At 53.0% G+C, this 24,408-nt stretch overlaps 1 protein-coding gene across 1 annotated transcript in view; it reads right to left on the reverse strand.

The window, feature by feature from the left end:
* Positions 1-24,408, reverse strand: part of NPHP4 (nephrocystin 4) — an 80,379-nt gene that overhangs the window by 15,857 nt on the left and 40,114 nt on the right. Inside the window, exons 10-16 of the mRNA XM_081816815.1 lie at positions 23,557-23,664; positions 22,142-22,293; positions 21,799-21,990; positions 21,162-21,349; positions 8,676-8,836; positions 6,124-6,301; positions 752-877 (exon numbers count right to left, since the gene is read on the reverse strand). Of these exons, the coding sequence (XP_081672941.1) occupies positions 752-877; positions 6,124-6,301; positions 8,676-8,836; positions 21,162-21,349; positions 21,799-21,990; positions 22,142-22,293; positions 23,557-23,664 (1,105 nt within the window). The remainder of the gene's footprint in view (positions 1-751; positions 878-6,123; positions 6,302-8,675; positions 8,837-21,161; positions 21,350-21,798; positions 21,991-22,141; positions 22,294-23,556; positions 23,665-24,408) is intronic.

The following is a 24,408-nucleotide window of genomic DNA, read 5'->3' on the forward strand; positions in this document are numbered from 1 at the left end:
TCCCGGGAGAACGCTCGAGTCCCCACAAAGTCTGGGCTGGAGTTTCAGGGAACGTGGGGTCCCGGAGGCCTCTCACCAGCCAAAGTGCGGGGCCTCCCTCCCCGGGCACAACAGGCTCAAGGACAACAGTACCCGAGGACCGTCAACACAGGAAGCTCAGGGCAGCTGTGGATCCACGCCAGATGGCCAGCAACATGGGGGAACAACACCCAAAGGGCACGCCCTGCTTTTCATCCCACCAACAACTTTGCATCCAGGTCTGTGGGTGATTTAAGGGGACAGAAAACTTCAGACGCCCCCTGCTGTGGACAACATTCTCCCCAAGCACAGGACCTACTTCCCAAGCTCCACGACTGCTTTACTCTCCCCACCGTTGGGACTTCAAATCAGTTTTTAAAAACCAGTCTTTGTTCATCCTACCCCTTCCTTCACTTCCTGCTCCCCTGCAGATGGGCAGCTAACCAAAAACACTTGTAGGATGATAATGTGCCTGTGAAACAGCCCAGCCGGCTTCCACGGAGCCTGCTCCAGAGCACGCCGGCTGTGACGCACACGCTGACCCTGCACGGCCCGAGGGTCCGGCGAGGCAGGGCACTGAGCTGGACACGACGGCCACCGCTCCCGCCCCCAGATCACACGTGTACCCGCATGCACACGGGCGGACACGCAGCCTTCCGTCTCTCGCTCCACCCTTTCCCCACGCCAATCACACCTGCACATGACCCACGTGCCCCCGCCGCTCCTCACTCACGTCTCCGAGCCCCGCGCGTGAGGAGACTGCCTCCCTCGAAGTGGCTGGCTCCATCATTCGAGATGACCCGTGACCTGGAAGGTGGCAACGAGCCGGAATTTCTCACTCTCTGCTCACACACGTGACCTAAAATAAAAACATCCCAGCAGAAGGTATTAACACCAAAAGGAGTGCGACGAGCCACATCAATATCCGCCGTAGGGAGTTCTGGGCTTCTAAGGGCCCATCCGCACCCCGGCCTGATAACACCCCAAAACGGCACTCGGGGTTCTGACTCTGCTTGGCAGTTGAGAGGCGGCCGGTAGGTGTGTCTGCTCTCCCTTGGGGCGTTAAAGCTCCAGGCGCTCAGGGCGCTTACTCACACTCTCACTTCTGATCTCGGGAGCGGCCCTGGCAGCCCCGCTTCGTGGGACGGCTCACGCATTCCCACGCCCACTACTCGGGGGAGGCCTCCATGCACGTCCACAAACGTCTGACTTCAAACACACTTGAAGGTAAAAGAGCCTCGGCAAGCTAGAATCTTCTGGAGCTCTTTTCCCACAGAAGCCTTGGAGAGAAGCAGCACGCAGCTTCAGAGGGCCTGCGCGAGCCCAGAGGCGGAGCACAAAGCACGCCTGCCCCGGCTGAACGGCCAACGTGTGCGAGGCCCAGGGGAGAAGGGCATCCTACCCTCGGAGCCCACGGCCCCTCTGCGAGGACAGGACTCCCCCCTCAGGGGAGGCAGAGTACAGCTGATGAAGTCGGATTCCAAAACGGACCCCCCCAAGTTCCAGACGCAAAACGCTCGCGCTGTGGGCTTCCCCGATTCCGGCAGGATGGTGTTGAACACCCGCAGGCATGGGGCGTCCTGGCGATCTTTCTGGGAGCTGTTAGAAGAGGTACCCCTCCCCCCGGGTGCCCGTTCCCCACCTCTCTGCTGGCCTCCGCTCTGCCCCAGCGGACAGCGGGCTTCCCCGCTCAGCTCCGCCCTCCCCTGCCTCTGTCCTGTGGGCACAGGAGCACGGCCCTGACCGCAGCGGTGAGCTGGTCCTCAGCAGTGCTGACCAAGGTGACGTTTCCGTCTCCAGCTGCCTGACAGAAACGTCTCCCTCTCGACTGGCTCGGGAAGGGAATGCCTGTCCCGCCAGGGAGGTCACGTGGTCTCTGCCCGGCTGCCAATGGGGGCCGCCCCTGCAGACCCCAGGGGATAGCAGCTGGAGACCCCAAAGACACGGGTGTGACAGCAGACCATCCCTCAGGCGACTAGCAAGGACTAAGGCCCCAGTCTGGGTGTGGGGAAAAATGCTCGATTCAACAACAACAGACAGACTGAAACCACCTCTGGCCAAATCAAGAAGTGATTTACTCGGCGTGTTTTAACGGCTGGCGGCACACAGGTGAGCAGAGTCCTGCCCCTGGGGACTTCCATTCTCATCGTTTTCAGACTCCTCTGGTCCTCTCGAGTGTTTTCTGAGAATCACACATCAGGCTGGCCTTCCCCCCAGGCTTCCTGCGACAAGAGCCGCTCCTGGTTATCTGCCCTGCTGCCCAGAGCGTCCACAGCTCAGCCAGCAGCCCCGGGCAAGGCTGGCACACTGGCCGAGTTCCGCACCCCCCGCCAGGGAGATCAGCTCGCCGGGACAGGCGTGGCACTCACTGTCTAGAGCCTTCCCTAATGCAGCACCACACTCCGGGCCTGGCGAAGCCTGAGGTCAAGCCCGGGTTCTGCCTGCTGGGCGTGCGCCATGTCACCATGAGACGCCAGACGCAGGCCTGCCTCCTCTGCAGTGGGTTCCTCACCAGCCTGGCCACTAAGGCAGTGACAATCCTACCTGGGGTCTCTTCCTGGGGGGACTTCGGTGCCAGGCCCTGTCCTCCTGCAGCTCCGTCCCTCCCCCGACGTCAGCTCTGTATGCGCAGTGCACACGTCCACCTTCAGGCTCAGACCTCCGGGCAGACACCACATTTGCCACCCCCGTCCCTCCCTCTGGCCCTGCGTCTCGAGTCCCAGCTGTTCTCGGTCTCTCCTCTGCTGGGAAGCACTTCTCCACGGGGTCTGCCCACCACCCACCCGCAGCTGCTTCTCTGCTCTTCCCCTGCAGACAGAGGGGCTGCCGAGTCCTCTGCCAAACACAGTCCTCTCATCTCCCTCGGGTCAGTTTACCCCCAACACAGCGTCACAAGGTCGTGAGGCTCATCCCCAAGAATGGAACCTGGTGTGAACACCACTTCGGTGGGATCAGCTGCTCATGCCTCAGGGCCTGCTTTGTCAGCCCAAGTCCAGGAGGAACAGATTTGGAAGCAAGACAGGCTCTCACACTCGCTCATCCACCCATTCAACGAAGCTCGCATCACCACGCCAGGCCACTGTGGCTGCTGCTGGGCGACCATCACAGCAAGAAGAACCAGCCGTGTCCCCCAGAAGCCGCCAGGCCCTGAGGGGTACAGACAAGCAAACAAGCAGACAGGCAAGGACAGACAGCCTGGCCAAGTGGGGAGGGGACAGCCAGCTGGTGCCAGAGCCCAGGTCCCGGCCTGACACTCACTGCCCCGGTATCACCTGCTCTCCCCGTGAGAGGGGACGAGGCGCCACCCAGCCCAGGTGCACCCACTTCCTGCCCCGAGCTCAGAGTCGGTCCGGGCTCCCTGCTCTCAGCGCTGTTTCTTCCCGGTGTGGGCGGATGGTCTGGCAAGCTCTCCATCCCACCCTGAGGGCGTGCTCCGTCAGTCACCTGGCAGTGGGCACGAGCCACCTCCGCTCCCTGTCGGGACAACGGATTCATGCCACACCTGAGGGAACTTGGGAGCCCTCCGTGGCCTTCCCTGAAGCACAGGCAGGGAGGCCTTCCCCCGTGTCCAGCTGACGTGCCCACGGCCTCTGTTCAGCCTGGTGATCGCTCCACTGGGACGGACGCACAGAAGCCAGGGAAACGGCTGCAGGTCAGGATCTGGTGCAGACAGCTCGGGGGGCACGCGGCCAGCAGCCTTGGAGCCGGGCTCTCAGGAGTCACGACTGTCACCGTGGCATGCGGGACCAGCAGGGCCACGCAGTCACCTCCGGACAGACCAGGGCCGTCCCTGAGCGTCGCCGTTTCCTCTGGTGGTATTTGCACTCAGAGAAACGGTTTGTTTGGAAGCTGGGACAATAAACTACATCAGTAGAACGTACACGCGCTGACTCCGGGACCGGACGCACAAAGGTGCTCACCTCCTCAGGGCACGGTCCACAGTCTCCAGCCGCTGTGGGCTTTCTCTCCCTTCAGTGAGACCTGGGTTAATCTGGGGACCCGCACATCTGCCAGGGGTGCAGAAACTCCCTCCAGATAGGCAGCGCTCCTGACGCAGTTTGCAACTACCTCGTTCCACAGCAGGAGCACATGTCACCATGTCCGACCCCAAACCCAGGCCATCTGTCCACACCCACCCGGTTCTCCTTCAACCCTGAGAACATGGAGCTGGGGGTCGGGGCAGCCCCTTGCTCCCCTGGCGGGCCCCCCAGAAGGGCTGCAGATGAACCACAGTCACACCGCACCACCAGGATCACTGGGATGGGAGAGCATGGTTCTCGTGACCCCTACATAATGAAAGATCACTGAGAGACACTGCAGACGAGGCTGCAGAGACCATCACGGAGCCTGTCTGAGCCGAGAGGCCGCGGGCGCGAGCACCACCCCTCCCTGGGCGCGGAGAGGGCGCCTCGTCTGCAGCCTCGCGCCAGACCGCACGCCCTGTGAATGCGGAGCCATGGAGTGCCGGACAGGCACCGGGATGCTGGCCTGACCCTGCTTCTGTCCCCTGAAGCTCACCCAGCCTTATCTTGCCTGCCGCTCGGGGCAGAACAATCAGTTTCATAAAGAAATGAATCCACAACACTTTTTTTTTTCCAAAAAATGCAAAATTGACAGAGGAAAGCACAGCATGGCCGCATGGACCAGTGTGCTGCGCGCATCTGTCCTTTGTTAATCGCCCTCTGCGTCCGCACCTCTCGGGCACGCGTCTCCGACTCTCTCCCATGCGCTATCGCTCTCTTGCAGGCAAAGTATGGAAACGGCAATTTAAGATAACATATAATGGAGCTAATCTTTCTTCTGAAGATAAGATTTAAAACGTGGAGTCACTGCACATTTGTGGGCCGTGAATAAATATAAAAATAACCAATGCAATCTCAGACGCAAAATGCTTCCTGCAGCTCCGTCACTCGTAGGAGCCTCTGAATGATGTCTGCTTCTCACATGCGGCTCATTTCTTTCTCCAGAGCCTAACTGAGTTTTGCTGTTTCCATTTTGTCTGTTCTCCAGGCTGCCTCGGATCCTACCACTGTAAACAAGCAGGCAGAAACCTCCACCCTGACTTAATGAGCCGTGCACGCTCTTCCGGCTGCAGCAGCCCCAGCCCACCCGCCTCCGTGCTGCCCACCCGGGCGCATGTGGCCCATGGGGCTCCAGGCTTTAAAGTCAGCCTGGGCTTTGAGGAATGGAAAATTCCCCCATAAAACGTGAGAGGTTTGAGTCTCATCTAGACAGACACAGCTCCAGAAACCTCAAACAGCTTGATTTTGTCCTGCTTTCCATTTCACCCCGAAAAACCCCCATCTTTCCATAGTCCCCTCAAGGGAGACTGAGTGGGCTTGTCCCCTGCCCTGTGGGGGGCACAGGCAGGCATGCCGGCCCCACATCCCCTGCCGGTCAGGGCCTCAGGGGAGCCTCCAGAACGTCCAGGCAAGTCCACTGTAGCCACAGCCAGCCCAATGCCCTGCCACCAGCATGTGAGTGAAGGTGCACCAGGGCTGAGCTCAGTGTGTCCAAGAAGCAACCCTCAGACCCCACCAGATGTAAGGTCAGGGTGCTAGGCTCTAAAGCAGTGCGCTTCTCTGTTCTCTTATCCCCAAGCTGCGTGGAAGTTGAGCAACATTTCTCTCTCCTCTCCTATGATGAAGTAGTTCTGTGGACTGATATTCCAGATGAAAATCTCTCCTGGAACCAGTCATTTTATCTGAGGATTGTCACGGACATGCCCCGTAGACTGCACCAAGAAATAAAATGTGGGCAAGCCTGAGATGACTAATGATCCCAAATCCTGATGAGAAATCAGGACACCAAACATCTGATGCCAGGACAGGCTCAGGGGTCAAGGACAGATGCTCGTGGTCAAGAACAGATGCCCAGTGGTCAAGGACAGGCCCAGTGGTCAAGGACAGATGCTCGTGGTTAAAGACAGATACCCAGTGGTTGAGGGCAGACTCAGTGGTCAAACAGTAAGAGTTTTTCTGAATTCCTATTGATTATATGATGCCCACAGCAGGACCACTGCCCTGAGGGAGCTCATGCAGCAAAAGGGCAAATGAGTGGCCACCCAGGAGACGGTGTGAGGCCAAAGTCGCCGGGGACTCTTACCCACATTGGCCAGCGTCAGATGCAGCCAGCCTTTCACCACCGTGTAGACACCAATGGGCTTGACACAGCCAAACCGGGTCACATCTGCACTCACCACCACGTCCTGTTCATATTCGGTCGCCACGACCTCAAGCTCGTGCAGGACCTGCACAGCCGGCCGGCCTTGGCGGAGTAGCTGCTGCAGGGGAGAAAGGCACCAGTCAGAGGCTGGCTGAGGCAGAGCCCATCTTCTTCTGAAAGCCTACGCCCTTGATACCAGGTCTTTCCAGCAAATTCTCTAATAAAGTGCACCCCAATTCACCCACTGAGTGAACACCACAGGTGCACAAACAGGCCTGGCAGCCACCCTCCTGGAGCCCCTTCTGTTCTGTGGAGAGAACAATGGGAAACGAGCAACGGAACAAGGCTGGGGACGCTGAGCAGACCCCATCCACGGTAAGTGAGCTTCAAGAAGGAGGTAGGAGCCAGGCAGGGAAGGCTGGGGGCAGAGTGCAGACCCCCCACACCCGGGGCCTGGAGCATCGGGCTTCAGTGTGGCTAGAAGACAGGTGGCGGGCGGGAGCAGGGTCGCTGGGTAACCGAGGCCGACTGCGTGCCGGGCTGCCACGGGAGCACAGCTCTGAGTCAGAAACACACTTCCGGCAAGTTCTCATCTGGGGAGAGCAGCAGAGCGTAACGGTAAAGAGCACAAGCTTCCGAATCAGAACTGAGCTAAATGCCTGGCTCGGCCACTGTCAGCGCGACTCGGGCCTCAGTTTCCCAGCCGGACACGGGGACAGTGCAGCGCAAGCGCCTATCGCCCTAACAACGCTGTCGTATTCGCGGGACTGGAGCCGAAGGTAGGGCACACCGAACCTCGAGAAGCTCACTGCAACGTCGCTCACAGGGCAACCGGCAAAAATCCCTCACAGCCAACAACACGAGCAGGGGAGCCAAGCCACGGTGCACCACACCTTCCAGAAAATCCACATACCAAAGGCACCTAACTAGCCCAGCACCTGCAGTCACAGGGGATTCGCTCTTCTCATCTAAATTTCCCATCTCTTCTCTATAAATTTTAAAGACTTTATTTTTAAAAAGTAAAATTTAATTTTAATTTATGCAAGGGTCAATAACCACAAGAGCATTTGTTTCAGGGGCTCTTCGTGGAGGACAAGATAAAATAACTTTGTCTCCAGGTGATAAAACACAGGGACACAGGGCTCAGCTGGGGCTGAGGCAGAAGCCGTGACCGTCCCCAGTTCACAGGGGCTCCTCTCTGCCCCTCCAGTGCCCCTCCCTCCTCCATTCCCTCCTCCCTCCTCCCTCCATTCCCTCCATTCCTCACCCCTCTGTTCCCTCCCACTCCCTCGGTGCCCCCTCCACTTGCTCAATCTACGCAGCACCATGCCTACTGTGGGTCGTGACTGTGCCGGAGATGAAGACTGACTGTCCCATCCCCACCCACCAGGATGTCATCAGCCAGCATCACAGACAGACAAGCAATGGCCACGACAATCCCGTGGGCACTGTGACCCAAGAAGGTCCGAGGGACCAGGGTGAGGAATGAGAACATCAGCCCACATCTGCTGAGTGCTCACCACGGGTGACCCCTGCCCTTGCTCCTCCCAGTCCCCTGGGGGCATCACCCCTCGTGGATGGACACCTGAGTCGGGTGGAGGAGGGATGGTGCAGCCCAGGTGAGCCCTCAGAGGGAAGAGGGGGAACAGGCAACCCCCAGAGGAAGAGGGGCACGGATTCAGGGGAGCTGCGCACACAGCCAGGCACACCACGGAACAGGAGCCATGAGCTCGTCATGGTGAGGGGTGCCAAGGAGCGAGCAACGATGGGGCTGGGTCGCAAGTCTCAGTGACCACACTGACAGCTGCAGGGGCAAGGCTCGGGGCGGGGGGGAACCGAGGGGCGCCCGAGGCTGGAATCCGGAAGGAAGTCCACTAATGGGAGTCCAGGAGAGCGGGTGACTCTCAGAGATGCAGGAACTGGGGCTGCGGTGCTGTGCCCTCTCCCACCTCCGCCCCGCAGCCAGGACATCGTGTCCCCAGTCCCAAGCCCAGGAGCTGCCGTGCAACTACGCTGACCCTCTTGGGAGAAACCCCAGGGAAGAATCTTTAATTAACACATGGATTTAGGATTTAGTATACGAGGACGATGGAAAGCACAATTAGAGAAAGAATTAGATTCTAATTCTAATTACAATTAGAAAAGCACAATTCTGCTACCATAGCAGGCTTCGGGTGACCTTTGCACACCCCAGTAGGTCCCTCCTCCCTGCCCCCGCCCCCCTGGTGGGCCAGGCTGCTGCTCACAGGGAATGTGCATCCTCACTGTCCTGAGGGGGTGGAGGGGCAAAGGTGACCTTACCTGTGGTCGGTTTGTAGGAGGAGCTGACTGATGACAGAAAATATAACCTAGCATTACACAACTGAGACTTTGTGAAAATCTTTGCCTTTGGGGAAGGACAGAACTTGTGAACAGTCAGACCACCTACGGAGCAGACCCTCCCAGGAGGGACACCCCACCCTAACTGGGCTCGGCCTTCGCAGAGCCACCACCTTCATCTGGACGGCCGCAGATCCCACGAGGAGCAAGGAGTCTCCATCCCAGACGTCGATCTGTAGGGTCTGGGTGGCCAGGTAGTGGGTGAACCAGCGCTGTTCTCCAGGTTTCAGGAAGCCAGGCTCCACCAGGTACTTGAGCTGAAAGCCAGGAGGCCCTGTCCAAAGAGGCCTCGAATGAGCCCAAAGGTGATTCAAGTCATTTACCATCTTTACATTTTGAAGTGATTCCTGCTGTGGTCACAATCACTAATTTCTGCTTCCATCATAACTACAGTTTAATAAACACATCAATCAAAAATGTCATAAAATACCCAAATTTACAAAATACAGAGTCACATCCAGAAGTCGACATTTCTTTCCAATACATACACTGAACTCCTCCCAGAATATGATTCATGGTTTTCACCGAGTCCTTGTAAAACAGTCTATCCTGAACAGGGATAGATGTCCTGATGGGGCTGCCCAGGGAGGTCACTATTCTGCGTGCAGGGTTTAAGGAGAAACGTGGTCTGCTGTCACAACCGGGAGAACACACACACACGCAGAGCTCAAGCTGAGCTCAAGGTGAGCGGCTCAGAAGACCCCAAGTACGGCCCTAGCACAGAGCCTCCCAGGGCTGCACCCGGCTCTCGGGCTCCTCACTGAGAGACGGGGGTGAACTACAGCCCCCGCCTTTAGGCTTTGCCACGTGGCATCACCATCAACTCTAAGTTGACAAAAACACCACGGAAGTCATCATTAGTTACAGTGCAGGGAGCAGCAAAGCTGGGGAACACATTCACACATTTCCCCCTTCCCACCAATAATATGTTTACGGAGCCCCCGAGGAGCAGAACACTGACTCGGGGGTGGAAGGGTGCATGTTTACTCAGCACTGGGAGCAGGTTCCAGGCCAGGCTGAGATCCCCACCCCACCTCCCTCCACCTCAGCCCCGGGGTGTCCCCCTGCTCTCAAGACCAGAATGGTGCTTCCAGCTGAAGGAGGGACGCAGGCTGGGAAGGGACACAGCACTGGGGGCTGACAGAAGGTGGGGTGGAGGGCCTCTCGTGGGCCCAAGGGACACAGCGCCAGGACCAGCTGCCACAGGCCTGGCTCCCGCCAAGCGAGAGGTCACGGGGGCACCTCATGGAGTGGAGGGGCAGGAAAGAGTCAGGAAAAAGGCTTAGAGAGGGGATGGCAGTGACACCACACAGTGGCAGGCCAGTCCCTAGCTTCACTCTCAAGTGACCAGAGTCACAGGGCCAGTGGAGGCCAAGGACACTCACCACCCCGACCCCAGTGCCGCCAGCCAGCTGAGACCCAGGTGGCCTGTGGCATCTGGTCATTGTCAGGACACCCCCGAACTGAGGGAGCCCTGAGGCTGGCTCGTCAGACGCACAGGAACAAAGACCTGTAAACACCCAAGCCCCAGCTCATGACAGCAATGGCGCCGCTCCCCCCCGCCAGGCCCACCTGGGCTACAGGAGAAGGAAGCGCTCAGGTACCGGCTTCCACACCGGTCAGACTTCTGATTCGAAGAGGCAGAACGGATTTGAACTCTGTGGGCCAACTTCCCAAATGACACTTGCGGACAGCCGGCCCCGGGACCGCCACACTCCACCGCCAGCGTCGCCCAGACCCACAGACTCCCCACCCAGAGTTCTCCTTGCTCCCCAGCGAAGCCTGTCCCAACTGGACCCTCCAGCTCCCCTCAACCAGCTCTTCCTTGCATCATCCCAGAGCGCTTCCCGGGCACCGGGCCCTTGCAACGCCCCGCCCAGGCCGCCTCCCACTCCAACACCACTACTATATCCACTCAGCTGCCTGGTCCTTTCAACGCACCATGAATCCACACTCCACAGATAACTGTGGTGCCCCCAGCATGTGTGCCAAGCACTGCGCAGGGATAACATGGGGGAAGGGGACGGACAGGGTCCCCGCCTATGCAGCTCACGGTCACAGGGTGACACCCTGAGCCCAGAGCTAATGGCATGCTGAGTACCTGGGGGAGGCATTTGGGGGTGTGGGGGCCATCCTGGTCTGGGCCCAGCCTCAGGGCTCTCATGCTGGAGGCGCCTAGTTCCTCCCCCCGCAGGCTTGGGCCCCTTCACTCCAGTCTGGCTCAGACAACCAGCTCCTCGGTGGCCTTCCTTGAGGTCCACGCTCCCTGCAGTCCATCTTACAGCACTGCCAAAGCATCCACAAAGGGAACCCTGTGTCATCTCCATCCCACTCAAAAGTTTGCAATGATGCTGACCACCTACTCAACCAAGACTGATCCCAGGGGCAGTGGTACCTCCCCAGGGTCTGCTCAGGCCCCCAAGCTCACCTCTCTCACCCCCCTCATAAACACTGAGCCCCAGCCCAGCCGGCCTCCTTCCTGAGCCTTAGTCCAGCCACACCCCCACATCCAAGTCTGGTGGGTGCTCTTCCTCTGATTGGATGGTCCTCAGTCTCCGTCTCTCCTTCCTGACCCACAAACACCCCTGCTCCGCGAAGGCATCCACAACTCCCGCAGATGACGAGCACCTCATAACGCTACAGTCTACAACGCCCGATGAATATACAGCAGCTAGGAATATCTACACACCAAATGACAAAGCAAAAATCTAGAGACGCAAGGAGAAACAGACAAAAACATAATAATAGTAAAGACCAACTAATCACTTTGTTTTTAAGGCAGGTCAGGTGGGCAATAAACAAGGGTATGGAAGGCCAGACCGGCTAATCCATTAGGTAGAACATATGTACGTATAACACTGTTCCCCAATAACACCAAATGTATCTTTCGAGTGTATCTGGAACATTAATAAAAATTAACTATATACTAGGCCACAAAGAAAACCTAAATATACTCCACAAGGTAGAAATAACGCAAACAATATTCTCTGACCACAATGCAACAAACTAGAAACTGGAAACAAATTTTTAAAATAAATTTACAACTTACCTTTAAATAATTCTACATCAAATGGAAAACAAAATCCAAACAGATTTTCTAGAAAAGAATAAAAGTACTACTTATCTGAATCACCAAAGCATAAAGCAGTAATCAAAGGAAAATTCATAGCCTTGAATATTTTGTATCCACAAAAACAAAAGAATTAAAATAAATGAATTGTATCCACAAAAACAAAAGAATTAAATGAATTAAGCAACTCAAATCAGGAAAAAAACACTGGAGAATATAAAAAAGAAGGTAATGATAAAGACAAGATTTAACTGGTCAGAAAGCAGGATAACAGCAAAACCTGCATGAGGATCACTTCCGTGTCTTTGGAAAGTCAGGGAGATAGAAATGAGCACCTAAAAGGATGTCCCGGTCCCTGGCAGGACAGCTCTCCCCACGTTAACCCATGGATTTAGCAGACCCCCATAAAGGGCTAACAAGTTCATGTAGAAAACCAGCCCAGCCAGAATGTGCAGGAGGCCCTGCAGGTTAGAGCACCCGGCGGGGGGGCCTATACGTCAGAGAGAAGCGCACCTCTGACTCAACAGCATGCCCACCGTGTGTGGACAGGTGCTCTTATGCACAGTGTGGCAAACCACAGCCCACGGGCTGATCCAACTGGGAGCTAAGACTAGCTTTCACATTTTTAAAGGATTGTTAAAAAAGAAGATTCCAGAGAGAACATATGTAACCCAGAAAGTCTAAAATATTTACTATCTGGCCCTTAACAGAAATCAGTTTGCCAACCTGTGGTCTAATGGAACAAAATATAAAATCCAGACATAAACCCAAGTAATAAAAAATGTGGGTATATGAGAAGGGCAGCTCTCAAGTCACTGAAGAAAAAGACAGACTTTCTAATAAACGGCACTAGGTCAAAGGGAGAGACATTTGAAAAAAGATAAAACTGGATCCCTATCTCCCATCGTACAAGAGGATAAACTACAAACAGACCAGAAGTCTCATGTGAAAAACAAAACCTACAAGCCCCTGGAGAAGCCATGTGTGGATCTCTTTATGAGCTGGGGAGGTGAACACCTTCGCACAGACTCCCAGGACTCAGAAATTTAGAAGCAATAAAAATAAAGACCACCATATTAGAGGACAAAACAACAAAATTTTACGGGGCGCCTGGCTGGCTCAGTCAGTGGACTCTTGGTCTCAGGGTTGTGGGTTCAAGACCCACACTGGATGGAGAAATTACTTAAAAATAAAACCTTAAAAAATTAAAAAATAAAATAAAATGAAACTTTACATAGCAAAACCCACCAAAAGCAAAGTAAAAATGACAAAGCAGGAGAACATACCTGCAATTTATATCATGGGCAACAGCTAATCTCCTTAATAAACAGAGTTCCCAAAATAAGAGGACAGAAAAAACAAAAATTTGGATGGGAAAATGTAAAGATATGAATAGAAGTTTGCAGACAAAGACAAATATAAAAGACCTCAACTTCACTCATTATAAAAGAAACACAAACTAAAACTTCACTAAGATCCACGTCACATCGATCAGCTGTACAAATCCCAAAGTTGAACAGCCTGTTTTGCGGGCAAGGCCCTGAGGAAACAGGCCGTCCCGTGCGCTGCGGCGGGAGCAGACTGGCCATGGGCTGCCACGGGGGGCGGCTAATGGCCGTAATCCGATAGCTCGCAACGCCCCGAGCACACGGGCAAGTGCAGAGAACGTGTGAACCCGAGGCTGGAGCTGCTGCCTTGTCTGACACCACGAAGCCTGGAAGCGGCCGAACGGCCGTCAGCGAACGCTCACGCCCAGCGCCCTACGATGTAGCTGCACACACAACACAGGGGTCTCCGCAGGGAGCCAAGCTCAGGACACAATGGTATGGATCAAAGCAACGTGGAAAAAGCGTGTATTTGGCATGCTACCTGTTGAATAAGGAAACAAGGAGAAATAAAAACCTATTTCCGTACTTTCTGAAACAAACAGAAACATGACAAGGAGAGGCCAGAGACTAAAAGCCCGGTTACCTCTAGGAGGCCGCACGGGGGGCGCATGGTCTAGAGGGCACGAGGGTTTTAGATTTTGAGCCATGTAAATATTCTAACAAATTAAATCAGAAGGGAAGGAAAACCTAAAAGTGAGAACAAATGGAAACAAGTGCATCTGACTGAATATCAAACTGGCAACAGGTCCACAGAGGAAAGAATGATCTCCAGGGATTCCGGCACGCTGAACCAACTCTTTGTCCCCAGCGGAATGTGGCTCAGGACGGGAGAACACCAGAAATCTGAACCCTCCTCACTCAGCACAAGTACCCTTAGTACTAACATTAGCCATGTAATTCTAAAAGTACATTATAGAAACTGTAAGGAAAAGTAAGTAAACGAATTGTCAGGAAGCACGATTTCCAGTATAAGGAGAAAAAGATACAAATCAATTACTTTAAGAAAAAACTCTAAATCTGAATTAGAAATAGCAATGTGAACTCGTGTTTGAATCTATATTCTCCAGCTCTGCCCAGTGAAAAGCCTGAACACCACGCCACCCAGAATCAAAAGCGCCCCAGCCCTCTGTCTCTGGAAACACGCCCCATGCAGGGGAGGCGGCTGGTCCGGGTCTGAGGCACAGAAAGTCCGAGGTAAGAAGGGACACTGGGCCGTGCAGAGAGCGGGGCCACGCCCAGGCTCCCAGGTTAACCTGAAGGGCTACCACTGGCCAAAGGGGGGGAAAGTAGAACAAGAATATCAGAATGATATTCAAAAGACAAAACAGAAACCAGACAGACAAAATCTCAATTGTCACAAGTGGAGTAACCGTTACAACTTCTTACTCTGAAACCTGGAAACTAAAGGGAAAGTATCGAACATCTGCTCTGTTTTGGAGGGTGTAAATGTAGTTCAGTCTTGGTTGAAAAGGGAAAGCTCTTTTTTTTAATAGAAGAATGTCTGTTAATAAAGGGAAACGAAATGACAAAATCAGAAAAATTACCATTTACAAAATTCCAGTTAAAGACCCGACCCAGGCAAAGCTCCGCCAAGGATGCTAGAAGTGTGGGTGAAAGGTTGTTGGGGTGGATATTCGCACGGAGCCAACAACCGGCCTGAGAACTCTGTGCCAAGTGCCACGGGGAAGCGCCTCCCTTCCTCCAGAGGAACGTGGGGCAGATCAAACCAGCACCGTAAGGACGAGAGACCTGACCTCCGCACTGCTGATGGACGCCACATGAAGCCCATGAAGCGTTGGCACCAAATCCAGACCCGGAGGGAGCGTTAGCCCTAACTGCCCGTGTGCGAGACCTTCCGGAGGGGCCACGGCCAACAGTCAGATGCACACAGAACAACATTCTGTGTGACAGCTCACCTTCAGACAGCCTCTGTCACTGGAAAGAGAATGCAGGGGACTATTCCAGATGAAAGGACATTGGGGCGGTAACTCCCAGTACAACCCAGGACCCAGACTGGATGTCGGAGCGAGAAAGTAGCTATAACAAACGTACGCGGGAAGACTGGGAATGGGACTGTGAGATCCCTGTCCTCTTCAGTATGACGGGGGCTGCTTTTCAGCAAAGCCTGTTCTGTGTTTAGAGGAAAGTGTTACCTCGCCTGCTACTGACTTTCAAATGATGGAGGGAAAAGGATAAAGAGTCAACGCAAGCATTTCAAACTGCACAGACACAATCTCTGGGTGGGGACATGGGACCGGAGGAAAATGCACAGGACACAGGAGATCCACCACAGAAGAGGCAGGCGAGGCAGCACCAGAGTGGGGCCAGCGAACCCCGGGACGAGAGTTCTCCAGACCGGGGTGGGGGGCGGCCTCTCGGCTGACCCAGAGTTCAAGGACTCCAGCTCCCGTGCTAAGGAGGGTCCCACTGGCCAAAACATCAGGAGGAATGTGTTAGAAAAACCTAACTCCAGGCCCGAAAGCACAGGAAATGAAAGGAAGGAAGGCACCGTGTATGTGGCAGGGGATGGGACCACCACCCTCAGCTGAGCCCTCCTGAAAGGAGCAGGGACAGTGGTCAGCGGGGAAGCTCCAGAGCTATACCCCCATCCCGAGCAAAGGAGGGAACAAGAAGCAATTCTACTCACAACTGGAACACCAAGAAACTAAGGGGCCTTGGGCAGAGGCAGCCACCAGGCCCAGGGCCGTGGGTTCCAGAAGCTTCTGTTCAGGAGGCTGCCATGTCTCCTGTTGGACCAAACGTACTCTAGTGGACGTGCACGGGGGGGGGGAATGACACTTCTTGGCAAACTGACTAAAGATGAACATATACGACCCTAGAGCAATTTCACTCCTGGGCACACACCCAACACCAGCAGAGCTGCACCAAGGGAATGCTCACCACAGCTTTACTCCAAAGCAACAAAAGCTGGGAACAATCCAAATGTCTACGGACAACCGAATGCATAAATGTGTGCAATACTCAGGCAGGATTTCTATACAGCCAGGATAAAGGACAGGCTACACAGCAAGCTGGATGGACCCCACAGACGACGTCGAGCAGAAGGGAGAATCGGAAGGGCACACACAAGATGATCCTGTTTCGGTTCAAAACTGCAGGTGCACTGGTCGACGGTGACAGAATTCCAAAGAGTGGTCACCAGGGGGAGGCCACTGATGATGGGGGTGCGGGGGAGGGGAGACTGGGGTTCGGTCTGCACCCTGTAGTCATGCAGATGTGTTCACTTTGTAAACATTACAGCTCTTATAAAAATTAACTCAAAATGGATCACATACAGCTCTTATAAAAATTAACTCAAAATGGATTCCACAAAAAGGAATCTTAAATGCATACTAGGTAAGTGAAAGAAGCCAGTCTGGACAAGCTACCCCAAACACCACCAACACCTAAACTTGCAACACTAAACTTTGATGCTCTTGGAAGATAAAGTAGAGGACAAAAATCCAGGTGACCTCGGGTGTGGTGACGAGTTTTTTCCTCTAACACCAAAGACACGAATGACCCATGACAGAAATAACTGATAAACTGGACTCCATTAAAATTAAAAACCTCTGCCTTCCGAAAGACACTGGTAAGACCACGAAAAAGACGAGCTACAGGCTGGGAGAAAACATTCGCAAAGCAGACATCTGATAATGGTCTGGGAGGCAAAACAGAGAGAACTCTCAAAACACAACAACAAGAAAACCCAATCTACAAACAGACAAAAGATATGAACAGACACCTCCCCAAACAAGATGCACCCGGGGCAAGTAAGCGTATGAGAGGAGGCTGCCCCTCACACGTCATTGGGGAAGTGCAACTGATACAACAACAGTGAGATCCCGCTATGTACATATGAGAACAGCCAAAACCCCAAACACCGCCAACACCAAATGCTGGGAGCGTGTGACGCCACAGGGACGCTCAGTCACTGCTGGTGGGGACGCACCGTGGCGCAGCCACTCAAGAAGATGGCTGGGCGGTTTCCTACAAAACCAAACATGCTCCTACCACATGCTTCTAGGTATTACCCAAATGAGTCGAAAATTTAGGTCTACACAAAATCCTGAACAAAATGTCTACAACTGCTTTATTCGTAATTGCCAAACCCTGGAAGCAACTGAGATGCCCTTCAGTAAGGAGGTGAATGGATGTCCATCTAGACAGTGGAGTATTAGTACTAAAGAGAAATGAGCTACCAAGCCACAAAGACACGGAGGAATCTTAAATGCATACTAGGTAAGTGAAAGAAGCCAGTCTGGACAAGCTACACACTGTATGATTCCAAGTGTAGAATACCCTGAAAAAGGTAAAACCATGGCGACAGGAGAAAGGTCAGTGGTGGGGAGGGGTAAGGGGAGAGGGAGGGAGGAAGAGATGGAGCACAGAGCATATCTGGGTGGTGAAATTATTCTCTACGCTACTGTATGGGGATACAGACGCTCTGCATTTGTCAAAATCCACAGAATGTACAAAACAAGAGTGAGCCTTGTTGTGAACTCAGAGCTTTAGTTAAACCACAAAGCATCAACACTGGTCCATCAACTGTAACAAACGTCCACGTGAAGCTAGATATAGCTAACAGGGGAGCTTCTGGGGGCAAGGGGTGTATGGGAACTCTGTACTGCCAGCTCAATTTCTCCATAAACCTAATACTGCTCTAAAGAGCAAAATCTATTAATTTTTAAAAACTTGTGGAACTGAACACTGTGTGGCATGCATGTTATATTTCAACAACAAAAGAAAATACATCTTAAGTGAGGCTCTAGTGAGGCTAGGTGCTGAGCCATGGGGACCCCCAAGCAGGAGCTGCTGGAGGAAGCCCAGCCCTGCCCAGGCGGGGGGCACCTTTGGCTGAATCTCAGGGGGGTAAGACACTGAAAAGAACTTGTTTTGGACTTTAACTTAGGAATTTAGGACTTTGAATTTTAATTCATAATGACAAAATTTGATTTTGGAGTTTAATTTCTTTGGACCTCAACTTGCAAGGAGATTTAATTTTTGGACTAATTTCTCTCTGGGAAATTCATAATGGAAAGGGGTTTATATTCAAATCAGGAGCATCTCTCTGTGGCTGGCCTTTTGAACTAAACTGCCTGAACACTATCTATTTAACCTCACCGCAGAACCTCTGGTGAGCTGCCCCGGATAGAGCGGCTAGATGGGGCTAGGAACAGGAAATGGAAGAGGAGATACTTTCTCGGCAACAGGTGCACGGGAGTCTTGAAGTCAATGCACTATTCTGATCCATTTCAGAACCTTCTGGGGGCATGAGCTAAACTGTCCACCAATGGTCCCAGGAGCATCGGCAAAGGGAAGGCAGTTGGTTTGGGACAAGTGGTCCCAGAATGGTTGGGAAACCCAGGGAGTGGAGAGAACAAAACCTAGGACTGTCACAGGAGAGCTTCCTGGCCTGGCCATGCACTTCCGTGCCGGGGGCCTCCCGCACTCACCCTCTGCCCCACGCATGCTCCTCCCCAGGCCAAGAGCAGCTCATCAGCTGGAAGGTTTGGGAGATGGAACAGAGCCTGAGCTGTGCCCGCATCCCCTCTCTCTTCTTTCCAGATTTGTCTGAAGGAAGCGAGGATGCCGGGGTCCTCAGGCAACAGGGCATCGGGGCTCTACCCCAGGGTCTACGGCCAGGTGGTCCTACCTCTGCCAGCAGGAAAGCCCATCCAATGGGGTGAGCGCCAGCAAGCACGCCCAGCTCTCGCAGGCTGACCAGCGCCTGCAACAGTTCTGACCTTCTGTACCGGTTCTGACCTTGGGCAAGGGAGACCCCATGTTACCTGTGACCCCTCGTGCCCGGCTGACTGGCCAACCCTGTCTGTTGTTTGTTTTCTAAGCATTTATGCTTATTTTAAAATTTCTTTCCTTCGGGCGCCTGGTGGCTCAGGGGGTTGAGAGTCTGCCTTCAGCTCAGGTCATGATCTCTGGATCCTGGGATGGAGCCTCACATGTGGTGGGGAGGGGGGTGTCTCTGCTCAGCAGGGAGTCAGCTTCTCCCTCTGCCCCTCCCACTCCCCCCCGCTTGTGCTCTTCCTCTCTCTCAAATGAATAAATAAAAATCTTTAAAAACCTTTGAAAAAATAAAATTTCTTTCCTTCTACTTTTATTGCATTTGTTCTGGGTTTTTTCCCCAAACTTCTTGAGTTGAACAATTAGATCAGCATTTTAAAAAATACTTTCTTCTTTCCCAATACAAGCATTAAAACTGTAAATTTCCCTATAAATACCATTTTATCTGTATCTCATTTGTTTTACAATATTTGCAATATGATTTCGTGATTCAGTTTTAAATAACCATTTCTATTTTGGTTTCTTCATTGACCTAAGGAATCATTAAAAGTATGTTTAAAAATTAAAAAAAAAAAAAACAAAAACGGCAGTTCAGAGCCTTTTTGGGAGAGGGAGTGGTCGATTTCTGATCTGTGGTGTTGCCGTCAGAGAATGTCAGGCTGTTAGATGGGATACTGGGTCTCTGGGAACACGGTGATGCCTGCGCGATGGCCTAAAACGGGCGCACACGTACACGAATGATCAGTTCTCGTAAGTCTCTCAAGTATGCTTGGAAAGAATGCACATCCTCTAAATTGGTTCTATAGGTTTTATAAGACCATCTTTTTAAATCATATTCTATAATAACCTTGATTATTTTCTTCCTGATGTGTCAATTCACTGAGAGGGATGTCAAACCTTCCGCGACTATAGGTTTGTCAATTTCCCCTCCTAAAGCCTGTCAATGTTTCTTTTGTATTTTGAGGCTGTTTGTTGGAAGTTCACAGGTTCAGAATTATTTATTTTCCTAGTGATTATTCTCTCGATTATATTTAATAGGCTTCTTTATCCCCAGGACCGCATTTGCCTTTTGTCTCTTTTGTCTGATGCTAATGTTGCTAAACTACTTTCACTCCATTAGCATTTGGATATGGCATTTCCCACCTGTTCTTTCTACTGAAGAGGCAGCAAGGGTTCACAGCTCTGCCCCTTACAAACCCAACGAATGGCCATAGAGAGGTAACTGATCATTGATAAAAACAACAACATATTTGATATGTTTCAATCCACTGCGGTGTAAATCCACTAGTTTATAATAATGCCAGAAACAAAAGCCGTTGGCCCCACTCTCAAAGGATGCTAAGGAACTGGCTCGTTATTTCGAAAATCCACAAATAAAAGGGAAGAAGTGAACATTATTCTGACTTTCCTACATGGACGCACCTCCAGGTAACCCAATAGTTGGCGAGGGGCAGTTTCTCTCTATGGAAGCATTCCAGCTCCGGAAGGAGAACGTCACCGCTGTTCAAACTTGAGCAAAATAATCAGCCTGTGGGCAACAGTCCTGACGGCACTGAGGTGGTACAGAAAGGAGGGACCGGTCACTGCGCAGCTGCAGGAGGTGGTGAGGACAGCCCCGGCCCCAGAGTTCCTGCCCAAAACACAAAAAAGCCTCTGACCATGCAGAGAGATCTCACTCCCAATGACCAGGAGAAACGGGACAGGGGGGGACACTTTAATGGTCACCCTGGGAAACAAAACCCAAATGCAGACTGTGGGAAGCTCTGCAGGATGAGCAGGAGCAGTGCGGCTACTTCAACCAGCAACACGAAAACCAAGCCTGGGGGCGGCAGAGTCACACTCAAGAGTCACATGCCGCAGCTACACACTGCCTGAGAACTTGAGCTCAACAAACTATTACAAACTGTACCCCCCAAAAAAACAAACCCTTCTTCCATCCTCAAAAAAATTTTTTGTTTTTGAAGTTATTGGGAAAATTTTAACATTAGCTAAATATTTAATGACATTTAAGGGATTATTATTAATTTCAAGTGGGATAATACTGAGTTTATGTTTTTCAAACAGGACTCCTTAGTCTTTAGATCTACATAAGGAAATATTCACAGGTGAAATTATACAATGTCTGGGATTTGCTTCCAAGTGACCTGGGGTCTGGGTGGGGACGCACTTGACAGCTGCTGGAGGGAGCTCACTGGTAGGAGCACTGGCTCATCATACTGTTCTTTCAAATTCTGCATGTGCTTGAAAATTTTCACCGTACAGTATTCTGTAAATAATAAAACTTACAAACAAGGCTCAGTGCTGGATTCCTCGCGTCTGCCCGATGCATGAGCACTTACCAGCTTCAGAGGAGTCATCCTTGTCAGTGAGAACGAGGAGGTGCAACAGGGAACCAGAGCGTGTCCTGCCCGTCTCGTCCAGCCCAACCAGCTGCAGGCGTGGAGTGGTCACGGGTGGGAAGCGGTAGAACTGGAAGGTGAAATACACGGTCTTTGGCCACGGCGCTCCCTGGCAGTCCTGGGACACTCTGAATCCAATAAGAGCCCCCAGTTAATCAAGTAACCATAGCAGAGAACCTGGGCATTCGAGAGTCCGGCACCACAGGCCAGACGCTGCCTGGTCTGCCCACGTGAGCGGCTCTACTGGGACCTCGGGGAGCCCACCAGACAGCAACCCACTTGAGCCCCAGCTGGAGAACACTGCTCTCAAAGCTGCACAAATACCAAGAATTGGCCAACATAACACGGTCCACATTCAGTTACAGAAGATCGGGCAAAGCCGGTTTTACTGCATTTAGAGACGGCTGTGTGAGGGTCCCCGCCAATCGGAAACAAAAACAGATAGCATTCCTTCATCCAGTAAGGCCTCAGCAAGAGTTCTGCCAGCTCAGAGCCACACAGGAGTGAAAGTTCCTTCAACGCAAGGAAAGCACAAGACAGCTAAAGAGTAACGGAGACAGAACATTTAAGAACGCACCTGCTGAAGGCGAGGAACTGCAGCACTATTTCGTTGCTTTGTAGACAATCTGATTCTTCCTTTTGAGGGTTGAATTTAACGGGATCTGTAGGATTTACAGCCTCAGCTGGTTGCTTATTGGCATCCAGAATCTCGGGAAAGCCGGAAGCCTGCAGGAGCACCATTGAGGCTCGCGAGAGCTTACTTCCAGAGCTGAAACACAAAGACCATGGAGGCCAGCCTCCAGGAAAGGGCCGGCAGAGAGGCAGGACCTGTGCCCCCCCCCCGCCCCCGGGGGAAGCCTGTTGTTGAGAGTCAGTGTTCGCGGCACATCACGCGCCAGGCCCTCAGGGCCACCCCTCACCTCCTGGCCTGGGCTCCCACGACAATCGGGGTGTGCACTGGCGTGAAAGGCAGCTCCCGCAGCTGATCCGCAACGGAGGCTCCCAGGACCAAGGACGCCTGGCTCAGCTGGGCCTCCAGGTGAGAGATCCTGCCCTCTAAGGGGAGCCCCTGCTGAGCAAAATGCGGCCCCAGGTGAGGCCAACAAGGATCCCAGCCTGTAACCACCAAGGAGGCTGGGATGGGGGGTGTCCATGGATGAATCGCCTCTGTCAGACTGCTGGCTTCAGCAAAGGAAAATATGGGACGCCCAGGTGTCTTTTACACTTGAGATGAACAGTGAATAATTTGGGTATAATGTAAGTATGTCCCACGAAATATCTGGGACTTACACTAAAAAGTCACTGCTTTTCTGAAATTCTAATTTATCTGGGCATCTCATATTTTAAGTGAGTCAAAAAGCAATGAGAATTGCGTGAGAATTCAATCAATTTTATGAACAGGTACCATGGGAGAGATCTGCTGTCTGAGAACGTCAATTAACATAAAAACCGCATTGATAGACCAGAAAAATGAACCCTCCTTCAACACCGCAAGACAGACTGGTACCCAGCCCCTGGCTGGCCTCTGATCCCTGCGTCACCTGAATATTCTCGTCTGTCCAGAGCAGAAGACGTGTCTAAATGAAGAGCCTGTCTGGGAATCAGAATGCTCTCATGCCGACTTCCCTAGCTTTCTGTTTCAGCTCAAAAGGGAATACCACAGAACCAGAGATAACTCCAACATGTCTCAGCTGCCAATTATAAGAGATGCAGGCTCTTCATAAATGAGCCCCAGACATATTCTGGTACTGTTTCCAAATAAATAATTTAATGGCACTATTTTTCCTCAGTAGACTTCCAGTACAAGACTGAAAATACATACGGTTTGCAGGTGAGCCAGCCAGCTTTTGAAACCAAACTTTATGTGAATTCCCCAAGGTCAGTGGAAACATAGGCCTATTTTGCCCTCTGGATGCATCAGAATCCAGGATGGTGGGCTTCACCGCTTCTCCTTCAGCAGCTGACGGCAAGGAGAGTGTCCTGGAGCGCTGGAGGCTCGGATCGGCCTCATTTCTATCTCTGGCAAAACTTTCCTTCCCCTTTCATGTACAGAGATCTGAGGGTAGTCTAACTTCGTCTTGTCAGGTGGAGCAAAAGCCTAATTAAGCCCCACGGCAGGAAGAGCTCCCACACCAAACGCTCCTTGGCCAACAGGACAGAGTGGTGGCAAGTACCCGAAGCGTGGAAGAAAGCCAGGCTCCCCCACCCCGTCCCTACGCCCATGTCACAGAGAACCCATGAAGGTCTCGCCACCTCACCAAGGACCAGCACAGCTCACAGAGTCAGACTTCGGCGGAAGCCCTTCCCTGGAAGGAGGAAGGGTGGGCCTACTTACCTCCTGGGCCAGGGGGCGCGCAGAGCTGTCAGGTTGCCGGGAAGACGGTGTGGCCGAGCGGCACCGAGTGGGGGACCGTGGGGGAGCCGCCAGCTGGGAGAGCGACAGCTAGAGGGCAGGAAGCGTGCATGAGAATGTGAAAGGCAGCCCAGCACGTCACGGAGCCCCCCACTCGCGCTGGCACAAAGCCAGGAGACGCGGCACGGTCCAGAAGGCAGTGGGGTCTGCGACCACCTGCCCGGCGGCCACTCCAGAACCCGGAGCCGTTCCTAAGCTCCGTTACTGGAGTCCTGAGAGGCAAGACTGTGACCCCTCCCACGGGTAACATCGGCATGAAAATGGTATTAACAAGGAACAGCAGGTGGAGGAGAGGAAGAGCCAGGGAAGCCATGTTCTCCGGGGCGGCTGGTCTTCGAACCTCCCCAGGTTTCACTTCCAGCCGGGGACTGAACACCTGCAAGGCCCCTTCCAGGTCTGCAGACAGCAGCCAGGACCGAATCCCTGCTCCACCATTAATACTATTATCACCATTATCGCGTGACTGAGGGCAAGTCACCGAGTCCTTTCTTTACCTCGGTCTCCTCATCTGCAAAGTGGGGTGAAAACAGTACCTAAATCACAGGACTATCATGGGAGTTAAACGAGAAGTCCTGGAACGTGTAAGTAAGTAAGTAAGCCTTCCGTAAAGGCCGCAGATGTCTGGAAAGTGAATGCAGCTGTGAAGGGGCCCACACCCCACGGAAGACCCGCCTCTCAAATCCCGGACGGTTTCTAACACACACTGACAGCTGGCCCAACGCAGTGCTGCTACAGAGGGATTCAGCACGTGAGGAGGTGTCGGAAGAGTGGCCG

This window comes from Leptonychotes weddellii, chromosome 4, assembly GCF_054177405.1.
Source record: "Leptonychotes weddellii isolate Sample4059 chromosome 4, ASM5417740v2, whole genome shotgun sequence".
NCBI classification, from domain to species: domain Eukaryota; kingdom Metazoa; phylum Chordata; class Mammalia; order Carnivora; family Phocidae; genus Leptonychotes; species Leptonychotes weddellii.